At 49.7% G+C, this 12,280-nt stretch overlaps 1 protein-coding gene across 6 annotated transcripts in view; it reads left to right on the forward strand.

The window, feature by feature from the left end:
- The window catches only part of FBXO21 (F-box protein 21), a 45,594-nt gene extending 35,917 nt beyond the window's left edge, over positions 1–9,677 (forward strand). For 5 of the 6 annotated variants that reach the window (XM_086348013.1, XM_086348014.1, XM_086348015.1 and 2 more), the window contains 2 exons: positions 262–419; positions 7,203–9,677. In XM_086348013.1, coding sequence (XP_086204139.1) covers positions 262–419; positions 7,203–7,390 — 346 coding nt within the window. In that variant the 3' untranslated portion in view covers positions 7,391–9,677. The remainder of the gene's footprint in view (positions 1–261; positions 420–7,202) is intronic. The other variant, XM_086348019.1, reaches the window with a different exon arrangement.
- The last annotated feature ends 2,603 nt before the right edge of the window (positions 9,678–12,280 follow it).

Here is a 12,280-nt window from a genome sequence, read left to right on the forward strand (position 1 = left end):
GGAAGACAGTGAAGGACAGGGAAACCTGGCTTGCTGCAGTCTGTGGGGTCACAAAGAGTCGGACTAACAGCAGCAGCAACAAGATGGAGTGAGCTTGTCAATAAGAGGGGCTCATAAAGAGGTCAGGAGTGAAATTGACTCAGCGTAGAGTGAAGGCAGGTGGATCTGTAAGAACCCGAGCCTTGGAGAAGCCAAGCCATCGCCTCTGTTCTGCTCTCCCGCGACAGGAAGCTGACGTGTGGCTGCTCTTGTGTTGATCAGGTACGGCTATAACTGTGTCATCTACGGCTGGGACCCCACCTGTATGATGGGACACGAGTGGATCCGAAACATGAACGTCCACAGCCTGCCTCACGGCCACCATCAGCCCTTTTACAATGTCCTGGTGGAGGACGGGTCCTGTCGATACGCCGCCCAGGGTGAGTGGCGGGCTCTGTCTGTACCTCAGGCACATGTCTGAGCACTCGGATGCTGCGGGCAGAGGTGGTCGGTTTGAGAGTCGGCAGTTGTCACACGGCCATCAACCTTATCAGGGCCGATAGTCAGCTAAACGTAGGTGGGTATGTATTTTTGCGGCCATATCAACAGGTTGGGGTCTTCCCCCCTAGTCACCACCACACCCTTGTTCCAAGCTGTTGCCCATTTCTGTTCTGATTGGTCGTTGCCTCTACCAGTCCTAGTTCCTGAAAGTCCTGTTTGTTAGCCACTGCCTTTGGCTCACTCCAGGCAAGGAGGGTCAGTTTTTGCCCTGCTCATACTGCCTACCTGAACTAGAGGGCACGGAATGGGCTCTGTTGGGGGAGCCACCCTGGCACCCTGAAACTGGCAGCCAGTTAAGTTGTGCTTGGGAGAGCTACACCCCCAGTGGCCATCGTGGGAACTGCAGGTCACAGCTCTAGCTCTGAGAGCAGCTGGGAGTCAGCAGGTAGGTGCTCCCTAGGTGTTAGGGGCCACTGCCAGCCCTGACAGGTGCTCACCCAGGGCCCTTGTTGTCTTAGTCCTCTCCGTTTAATGGGATGAATTTATTGAATGCCTACCTGTCAAGGCATCCATATTGTTCATTTTATTCATAAAAACATGAATGCTTTGCAGTGTTGCTCTGTGACAGCAGCCTTCTGATGTGTATTAACTTCTCTGAGAACTCTAAATTGCTCTCATTGTCATCGTCATGTGCATTTGATACACTAGGAAAGTGAAGCACGTGGAGATGTGTAAATTTTACAGAGTACGAACACAGACAGCTTGGCAAAGAGCTTTCATCCTAACCTTCATGCTGAACCTTTTTGCGTCTCACCAAAAACATAAGGCTTGACCTAAGTCAGTATTATGTTCTGGTAAATCCAGTAATAGAAATGTTGGATGTATAAAAATCTCAGAAGTGCCAACAAGACTAGAAAAGGGCTCATGTTAATTACTATTAATTCATCAGAATATGAGAGAGGATCTTATAAAAGAGAACTTCCCTTTATTGAGACCAGAGGTCACCTAATCTCCATCAGCACAAGGGGAGTTATGAGAGGGGTTGGCGTGTACTCCATGTCAGACGGAGATACTGACTGATTTTATTTAATGTAAGAAGCTGTGTCAGAAAAAAAAAAATCCTACAAATTTTAGCAATCAAGTTATTTGGGAATTGCTGAATGATTCGTGGACGGTTTGCACCCCCACCGATCACTCTGCGCATTTCACACTGCACGTCTCGGAGCGCGTCACGAGAACAGAGGAGACTGTCAGCTCTGGGGGCCAGTGTCTGCGCCCGCACCTTATCCAGTCGTTGCCCATTACATGGGGTTGATATGAAGACTTGTAGTATCTGATATTTGGGTGTCTAGAAACAGCCATATTAACTTTAAAACGGGCTTTTTAGAGTAGGTAAAGCTGGGTATTTGGTTTCAAGGTGTTCTGAATTTGTCCAGTGTCCCTACGATTCAGGAACGCATCCTAATTGTATCTGAGGCCAGCATGCGCTGTAAAGGTTCACTGCAAGAATACTGGAATGACATTGTTTTATAAATGTAGTATATGCTTATCAGTTTCACACTCTAAAACTGAGATTGAAGGATCATGGGTAAAGGTAGCAAATAGCCCTTTTTAAGTTTTAAATGCTGGGACTTAGGAAATTCTTAGGACTGAGCATGGGTATCACTCTGTGATGGCTGCTAGTGGTTTGTCGGCCCGAGGTCCGCATTTCCCCAGCACGTGTGTGCCCGGGGGTGCTGGGCTCTGGGGTTCAGCGCTGAAGAAGAGCTCTGTTGTAGCCCCCGGAGGCCAGCCCGCCTTGCCCTGGGGGGCCCTCTCCTCAGGGTTCTTCCCAGGCCTGGCCTTCACTCCTATGGCCTCCTTAATGGTTGTGTTTGGTTTTTATGTCTCTGTTCTCTCTTGGTAAAGAACAGTTCCTCAATCCTCATCTTTTCCCCGCTTTTCACAAGACTTTGACTTTTTTGAAAAGTCCGGACCAGTTGGCTTATGAATTGTCTTAACAGTCTGGATTTGTCTCACTGTTTCTTTGTATTATCGTCTGTAAACCAGAAGTTAGTCTCAGGTTGTATTAGATGGAGTCGGGGTTTTTGGCTGGCAAGCTTGCTCTCGGGTGCTGTGTGGTTCACGTTGCGTCTCGTCCAGAGGCCGTGGGGTTCCATGTCCACTATCAGGGAGGCGGGGTTTGGTCACTTGGCCAAGACAGTAACACCCTGTAAGGGATAGTGTTCCATCTGCAGTTAACAAGAAATCCATGAGGTCAAACTGTGACCCAATCCTGGGTATAACCTGTTCCCCAGTGATGACCTTTGTCCTTACGTTTGTTTTAGCTCCTGTTGGCTCTTCCTGCCTAAATCATGATATGAAAGTTGCAAAATGGTGATTTTCTGCTGCGAGTGTACCCTCTAGTTCCGTGAAGCAGAGCTTTGCCCCCTCTCACTTTCCTCTCCACCACCACCTCTCTCTCCTCTCCTTTCCCTTGTTGTCTCTCTCTCTCTCCTTCCCGCCTCCTCCCAAGGATTGCTGGATTTTTTGTTTAGTCAATGTGTTATAATGATTTGGAACAATTTTATGCTCAGGTTAGCCCACATTTAGCCAGGGAGTGATCTTGAGAGACAACGTTTTAAAAGGACTTATTTAAATATATTTTTGAACATTTATGGGCTAATACGTTTGCATTAAATTATTTTTAAACTTTCATCTTCTAAATTTTCAACCTTTGGCTGCATTGATCCTAGTAATCTGGGAAGAGCCCATTAATGAATGCCCTTCTCTTCACTCTCCACAGAAGAGTGAGTTATGAGCCAAGTATGTGTGTGCCATCCTCAAATAGTTTAGCCAGCAGCATTAAGATATGTTTTCCATCAGTATTTTAGCAGGCTCTGCAGCATTTTGCGTGGTTGTGATTTTCCTACCACTAGGGGGCGTGCTTTGGTATTTTTCTGATAGCAGGAACTGTCTCAGCTTCCCTGCGTACTTCTTAGATCCTGGAGAAGGTGACTATCACAGATGCTCTGAATTTAAGCCAACTGCCACATTGCAAAGTCAGGAATTGGGCTGTGCTGTGAAAACCTGGTTCTTGCACGCTTTGGGTGTGATGGCCAAGCACCTGGTTGAGTGCTTGGGTCCAAGTGTGCCCTCCCCAGCGCCAGTTTCGTTTTCCATGATTTGTCCTCCACTTCCAAACTAGGTTCCTCTATAGCCCTCCACCCCACCCCCACATGGACACAGCCAGCGGCAGTCTGCACACGCTGTTAACTGTGGTGATTCCCCGTGTCAGGGCTGGAGTGTAAACTTGCAGCCACTTCAGAGGGCAGTTTGGTGCTGTCTTTTAAGTTGTCAAAATCTCAAGTGCCTGTTTTCCTCTGACCTGGCAGCTCCCCCAGTCAGTCCCTCCACTAGAGATGCCCTTACACAGGGGGCCTGCGGTCCCCTTGTTATGACAGAAACAGTCATGCATGGGACTCGCCTGGTCAGTGGAGGTATATCCAAGCTTGGGGATGCTAAGCTGCAGCCAAATAAACCACATGCAGGTCAGTGCTTACTGTATGCTTTGTATGAATAAACACACGTAAGACAACGTGGAGTTACCTCCTGAGTGCATGTAAGTATGTTTAACTGCATGTATATGTGTTTATACAAGGATTGGGAAGCTAGACCCACAGTCCTAGGGATTTCCTCTTGGGAGGGCCTGACAGGTGCCCCCAGAGGACTCATGGGTACCATTTCTAGGCTTTTACAGGGAGGTATGCGTATATTTTGATGTAGGTAGCTGAAAATTTTAAATAAAATCAGAAACATTTCTCAGAAAATATTGGGGGAATGAAGTTCTTCCCACGATTTTTACAGGCATTTTAAGTATTCCCTGTTTAATATTTTGCTCTTTCTTAAGTTTCATTTCACTTAGATTTCTTCCTTCAAATTTTTTTAAAACTTCAAAAAAATTTTTTAAACTCATATAGTGGATTGGGAATTATCTTCCCCTGATAACTCTTAGCTGCCAACTTCAGTGTCTGGTTTTCTCCTAAAAAAGTGTCTTTTGTTAGTACAGCTTTCCTGTTTTGCTGGGAGCCGAGGCAGGCAAACACAGCACGTTCAGTCCGTGCTCCTGGTGGGCAGCTTGGAGCGGGGCTGGGAGCTCCCGGGGCCGTCACTGCCCCTGCCTCTTGTTTTGGACCCATGCTCAGAACTCCGTGCAGCTGCCCAGTCGTGCTGTCCTTAAACAGATGGGTGGTCCTGACCTGACAGCAGCCTTCCTGCCCTCCTGCCAACACTCAGACGCCAAGTGGCAGCCAACACCAGGCTGCTGCTTAGTGATACTTAGAAAAAGAGGGGGAAGAAGCGATGCTGAAGCGTGTGTCTGACTGTCTTCAGAGCAGGTGCTGTACGTGTTGTGGTCCAGACAGCTCTGTGTTGGGGGATGTTCTGTCACCCTGGCCCCTGCCCACGAGATCATGACAGGCCCCGATCGCGACAGCCAGAAATGTCTTCAGCCATTGCTGAGCATCCTGTCTGAGGCAGAATGGCCCCCAGATGAGAACAAAAGGGACTTTGATCTCTTGTTGGTGATCCCAGATTCCCTGCCATCATCTCTTGAACATCTCGGGGGCAAGAAAAGCCAACAGGGAGGCAGCTGGCCAGGTTAGGGCCCGTGGCCGTGTTCGCATCCCCATAGGCCTCCCCAAGGCAGGTACGCCTGTGACCCCTCACTCGCTGCAGGAGGGCCATGTGGGCAGGACAGCAGATTTTTTCAGTCAGCAGCATTTTAGAAAGTCCAAGTTTGTTTTAATGTTGAAAATAAGTGTAAAGAAGGAAGTGAAGTCATCTCCACACTTTGGTGGTCATAGCAGGGAGAAACCAGTTAGCATAGCCCCCAGTTACCTCTTGGACTCCCCAGGCGCCTGTTTGCGGAGCAGACCGCTGCTGGCAGGACAGTGCACAGGGACGCCGCTCTTGGTCTGCTTCCCCAGCCCCGGCGGAGTCCTCACCCTTGCTGCTGTCGGCCCAGCTGCTAGAGGGCGTCGTGAGTGGAGCCTCTCGTGGAGCCCTGTGAGGGTCACAGGAGCTGGAGCCCGGGCAGGTCTCGCGGTGCCTGGCGTACCGTACATGCCCAGTTTAAAAGAGGTCACTTAAAATATGTATCTGTATGCACGTGTCACGTAGCAGCGCAGGTGTTTGGCCTTCCTATCCTTTCATAAGACGTGTTTTTACTCCCGCTTCCCCTGTCTCGTCTGGAAAACAGGTTGCTCGTTTTCCTGGCTGCCTGGGATGTACTGACTTAACATGCTGTTGTTTATTTACAGTGACCTGCAGGTGGACATGTAGACTGTTGCTGCCTTTTTTTTTCTTTTCTTTTGCTCTCCTGAGCAATGCTGAGGTAGTCTGTGGATATCCGTCTTTAATTGGTATGTGATTTCTCAAACTGGTATGTCCCACGTAATCTGAAGGATCAGCCTTAAACAGCTATAAGCACAGAAGTTCTCTAAATGTTCCTTCTTGGGTTAAAGCAATATGTTACAGATTGAATTACAAACTCTTTCTCCCTCTGCTGAAAGACAAGCATCAGTTACAAGTTACAGGCAGTGCTTCTGGGAGGCACTTGTGTTTATCCCGTGGTGTTTATCCTCTGTTCTCGGGGTGGAGGGCGCGAGCGGTGTAAGAGATAACCTCCTGCACCATTGGTGTTAGTTAGCCGGTCGACTGGCGTGTGCGGGGACTCCCTGAATTGATTGTGGCTCATGTTGATCAGAACCAAGAGCACCCTGGGACGCAGTCAGAGCAGGCGGGCCTTCCTGGCCAGCTGCTTTCTGGTCCAGGTCATGGAGGACTGGGCTGGGCCCTCCTGGCTGGCCCACAACCAGTCTAGGCCAGGCCTCCATGGCCAGCGGGGAAGGGCCCACAACCCACCGTCCTCTCTTTGGGTCCACGGAGGAGCTGTTTCTCAGATAGCTTTGGGAGGGAGAAGCCATCTGAAAGGCTGTCGGTCTTTAAAATACCTCACACGTGCTGTCACCTCTGTTTTTTTTATTATTTCCATTTTAAAGGAGTCATTTTCTGTTTCTGTCTCTAGTGGCAAAACATGGAGCAGAGAAGGGACGGGGCATGGTTTTCCTAAGAGCTGATACAGATGGCATGACCCCTACCCTCTAGGGTCTAGGGGCACGAGCCACTTTTCCACTCCTCCCTGGACGCCACATCAGCCCTGGGAGCTGGGCCCTCACCCTCGGAAGCAGGAGCCAGCACTGCACGGTGCTCAGGGGTGGTGGGGGCAGGGGGAGTGTGCAACAGAGGACGCAGGGAGAGACCTGTGGCCCGGTGCTGTGAAGGCTTCAGAAACTTCACTGGTGAGAACAGAACAGGCCAGGATACCCTCGGCCTGCTGTGTCTGTGTGTGTGTGTGTGCGCGCGCGCGCACAGCTGTGTGTGTGTTGGATCAGGTGAGACAAGCCTCTGCACCTTCAGCCTGCAGACCCCAAGGGGCTGCTGGAGCTCCGCTCAGAGAGAAGGAAAACATTGGTGTTCTGTGTGGAGCTGGCCCCTCCCTCCATCCTCCAGGGCACCACCCACCTTCTACCTTTTCCCTCCCGACTTCCAAAAACATCTGTTTCTTTCCCTGCCCCCCACCTCAAAAATGCACTCAGAGATTTTCCAGAGGTTCTCTGAATAAAAGATGCTGCAGAAAAACCAGTTTTAATGAGAATGTCCATGTGCCTCTCTGCCAACAGAGAACTTGGAGTATAACGTGGAGCCTCAGGAGATCTCCCATCCTGATGTTGGACGCTACTTCTCGGAGTTCACAGGCACTCACTACATCCCGAACGCAGAGCTAGAGATCCGGTACCCAGAGGACCTGGAGTCTGTGTATGAGACGGTGCAGAACATTTACAGCGCAAAGAAAGAGAATGTGGAGTAAAGTCTCGGGGACATCGGACCTTTGCTGCTGCTGCTCTCTTCCAAGACGACGGGGTTTGGGGTGCAGACGTCCCCTTGGATCCCTCTGGACTCACACCACCGGGCAGGCCACTCAACCGTCGTGCTGGTTGCCTCCTACCAAGTGGAAATCACGTGTGCTCTCTCCGCCAGCTGCAAAGACAATGTTGCTCTCCGCCTACACTAGTGATTCATTTGACAGGCACTGTCTCAGTGGCATGGCTTGTATGCTTGTCCTGTGGTGACCGTTTATGACATGCTGTCTTCAGGACGTCTCACTGTTGACACTTACAACCGTTCTTTTCCTCACACCTCTTCCCCACCCCGCATCGTGTCTGTCTACGTTGTCTCAGAGCGTTTCGCTTGCTGGATAGGTGGGGTTGTCCGTTTGCAATCGTTTCTCTCTGATCTCTTTGTGAACCGTGTGCGCTCCTCGGTCAGGATGGTCTGTCTTTTTACCCAGGGCTGAAGCTCTAAGTGATCTTGGCCACATAGTGGATCTGGAGTCATTAACAAACTAACAGTAATCAGAATCATTCGATTTTTTTTATCCTAATCTTTGAAACAGATTTCCGGCATTTTATTTTTTCTTTATATGAATCGAGCACATGACACAGTTTTGCTTTCCCAGATTCATCTCTCGGATTTATGCTCATATCTCTTAAGAATCATTAGGTTTTTTAATTTTATTACATAAAATTCTTTGAAAAAATGCATAATAATAGTCTTTGTGAATGGGTTTTCCCACTTTCATTTACTATTCTTCCCTTAAAAATAAGTGTTTTTTTTTTAATCTACTCCAGTATCATAAGTAGATCTTAAATCAGCAATGAGTTCTCTTTGTAGTAGGAAAGTACAGTCTGCTGTTAAAATGTCTGCTTTTTAGAAACCGTGCTCCATGGTCTCCAAAGACCTGAAAATGAGGTTTTACTTTGATAACCAGAAACGAGAAGAAATAATGAAGCTTAGAAACTAAAAAGGGAAGGGGAGGCCTCATGCTCCCTGTTCTCCCTTAGAATCATTTCAAGACCTTTTTTTTTAATGTGGCAGAGTAGAAGTAAGCGAAATACCTCCGGTGTAAGAGCATGAGCTCAGTGGGAAAGGAGACAGTGTGGCCGGCAGAGTCACCGTTGCCATGACAGCAGCAGGAGGAAGCCTGTGCTCAAGCGCCCGGGAGTCCACCTTCATATCCAGTTGCTGCTGGATATCCATCTTTTCCACGTTTGTGGTACCCAAGCAGGAAGGTACCTTGTCCTAACACAGCTCTGGACTCCCACCGTTCTCCACCTGCCCCTTCTCCAGTGGGCCAGCCTTGTAGTTAACCTGTAGTAGCTAACTTCTGAAGTTAGAACCTAGTTACTCTACTCTCTTAAGCTGAAAAGATTTCCAGTTGCTATAGTGAATGAAGCTCTGGGGGCCGTGATCCAGCCACGCCTCACCGCCCATCTGTCCCTTTGCATGCAGTATTTCCATACTACATTTGGTGACCGCCTCTCGTTTACCCTTCGGAAACCCTGGGATGACTGAGGTTTGGAGAAGCCACCTGAGACCACTTCCCAGCTAGTGACAGTTCCTGAGCAGTTACTAGAAAGAGATGGGGATTTGGCTAGCCAGCTCCTTCCCGCCCCAATTAGCTCTGGTCCAGGGCCCATGTTCCTCATTGGTCCAATCCAAAGTCAGATGGTCTGGATGCGCATTGGAAATTGTGACCACTCACAACACCCGGCCTGCCCAAGGTTGGGGGCGTTTTACACTACTCTCATTTAAAGGTGAAAATTAGATACTATGGCATTAATATTAATGAGATGCATTACTAAGAATCTGTGGCGCATGCTGAGAGTTAAAATTGTTGGTTTTCTGGTTTGATTTCCTTTTTTCTTCGAGTGACATTGAAGCCAAGAAAGATGGTTTTACCTTTGCTGACCCGATGTAAATATGTATCTAGACTGTTTCTAAGTGTGTCTCTTCATGAATGCTTCATTTGGCTCCAGGAAGCCTGTGTCACCTGTGTAAGTTGGTCTTTGGGCACTTTATATTTTTCTAAAAACGTGTTTTGGATCCTGTACTCTAATAAATCATAAGTTTCTTTTTAAAATTTTTCCAAATGTTTTCTCCACTTAAAAAAAAAAAAGCCCTGTTATAAAAGTAGAACTTTCACAATGTTGAAATACTCTCTTTGGATATAGTAACTTCTTTTCTCTTCGAATGAATGCCAAGATTTTTTTGTACAATAATTAATAAATGGAACTTATCCAGAGAAACCACACAAATGGCCTGCTGGGTTTCGTTCCAGGTAGACAGCCCAGCCATGACAATAGCAGAGTCTTGCTTGGTTCTCATTGATTGAAACGGGCGAGAATTGACTCCTGCCTTTTTCTAACATCTGTGAGCAAACAGAGTACCTTTATACTGTGATTTCCCTGCCAAACGTTAACCTTCTGAGCTGGCTGCTCACCTTGAGAGTGGTTGTAACACAAAGATTGCAGCTTTTTAATGACATCGAGTCATGTCTTGAAGCAAGAGCTGTGGACGCCTTGTGAGGGAAACCCAGGTTCTCGGGGTGTCGATGCTGACCCCACAGCTGCACGCCCACAGCATGTCCGCAGCGTCGCACCGAGCACCGTGTCTTGCCTGTGGTCACACGCATGCTGTCACGCTCGTCGCGGCTGAGCACTCCCCAGTTCCGCACACTCGGAACCTTTCACGCGCTGTTGTGATTGTGACTTCCCAGGAGGGGAGTGTGGTGGTGTCTTCCCAACTGCTCAGGCCCTGGAGCTTTCCTGCCGTGACACACCTGCATAGTCACAGCAACCCTCCCCGCCCACCCCAAGGCCCAAGGTTTGCAGGCGTGCTTTGGGAAACACTTGCAGCGAGGTGTCAGTCACACCCAATCTAGTCCATGTCACCAGCAGACCAGTCTGGCCAAGCGTCTCATTGGAATGTACGATCCATCTATTCACAGTTTGAGAGGCTGGCTTTGTGGCCTGTCTGCCAGAGCCTCACAGATCTCCATTGGAAGTGACATTCACACCGCAAAGTCGTGTTACTTCAAAAACCTGTGTTAATACTCTCCCTCAATCAGCTTTATGTTTTCGAATATCCGCTTAAAGGCTCGTTTCTACTTTTAAAATGTCCAAGTCTTTCTTAACGTATTAAACGGAGTCGCGCTTTAGTGTCCTGAGCTCTGGTCTGCTACCGCCAGGCCCGTTTGCTGTAAAAGGGGAAGTGGGGGATGCGTCTTTCCTTCCTCTCTGAAGCAGACTGCCAGAAGTCTTTGCTTTGGGAAGTGTCTCGTGGTCATAATAATCAAGCTGTTGTTGCTCTTTGTGGTTTTGTTTGGTGGTTTTTTCTTTTTTTTGAAGGGAAGGAGAGACTGTTCACCTAGAGGAAATGCAGAATTTGGCTCCGTGACAGTTTGGTTTTGGAGAAAACAGCCGTATTGCATGTACTACCTTGTATTACGTCAGGCCAGGCTCTAGGCACAACTGTTTATAACCCCCACAGCAACCCTTTATGACACGGGCCGGGCGGTGAATACTTTCGCAGGCTGCATAAAGTCTCTGTCACATGTTCTTCTTGGTTGGAAAAATGTAAGGGGAAAAAAAAGCATTCTTAGCTTGAGGGCTGTGAGGCTGCAGGCTGGATGGGGCCAGATGGCCGTGGGCTATAGTTGGCTGATCCCCGCTGAGGCCTAGGCCGGCCGAGTTCCCCGAGTGGACCGCTCCCAGGTGGAGAGCCTGGCCTCCAAACTCCAGCTCCCCGCAGCCATGCTGCCTACAACCTCAGCAGCTACCTCACAAACGTCTTGATCCTCTGCCTTGCCGCATCCTTAACTTCCCATGTTTCAGTTCTGAAAGTTTAGAGTCCTGAGAGAAAAGAACATTCCTTTGGTGAATAAAATTTATGTGCAAATACAGAAGAGATGTATTATGGCCATTTAGCAATGATTGTATTAGGGTCACACTAGTTCTGTAATAAATAGACCCAGAAATGTACGATGGCTTGAACACAGAAGAACTTTCTTGGCTGACATAACACGGGGCAGGGGGAGTGGGTTGGCGGGCGGCCCTACACGCCATCACCTAAGGACCCAGGACCACCACGCGTGGCTTCCCGAAGCCCCCAGGCCCCCTGCCATCCAGTGGGAGTAGGGAGTGTGGAGGGACTTGTCTGGAAGGGCCCTAGAACACAGGCCCTGGACGCAGGGCCCTTGCGTTGAGGCGGGCAGTGGCGTTCACTGCTTCCCCTCCTTCCTGCAGGGAGGCCAGGACGGAGGTGAGGGGACAGAGGTGGCTTGCTGGTTGTCGCTCTGGGTGTGCCCATCCCCTGTAGGACCCGCTGCTGCCCAGGGAGCTGGCCACTGCAGTCAGGCGGCCCAGTCCAGAATCGCCTTGCTGGCTCCGGGCCCAGCGCGACCACCAGCAGCGGGTGTTCCTGCTGGCCACTCTGCCACCTCAGACCCGTCGTCCCCGCGACAGATGGCCTCGGGGGGAGGAGCACAGACCTCACGAGGTGAGTCACGCCCAGAACTGCCTTCATAGCCAGAACTCAGGTCACCGACACTCAGCCCAATTCCAGAGGAGGTGGGCAGTGGCCACCCATGTCGGGGGTGGGGACAGTGAAAGGTGTGTGGGGTCCCCGCCATATCTGTGCCTCTCACCCACTTCCTGCCCAGCTCTCAGTTCTCTCGGAGCTCAGCTGTCCCCACTGGTCCACGCCCCACTCCCAGTGCCCATTCACTGGTGAAGCAGGGACAGGACAACAGCAGTGGAAACTGCCACTTGGAGAAGGAATGAGACAGCAGGCCCTGGGCCCTGGATGATGAAATACTGGGGGGCAGGGGGGTGAGGCCCCGTCCCTGCAGGGTGTGTGG

The sequence above is a fragment of the Bos grunniens genome, chromosome 17 (genome assembly GCF_055505025.1).
Source record: "Bos grunniens cultivar Pamir isolate PY7600 chromosome 17, Bosgru_T2T1.0, whole genome shotgun sequence".
Classification (NCBI taxonomy): Eukaryota; Metazoa; Chordata; class Mammalia; order Artiodactyla; family Bovidae; genus Bos; species Bos grunniens.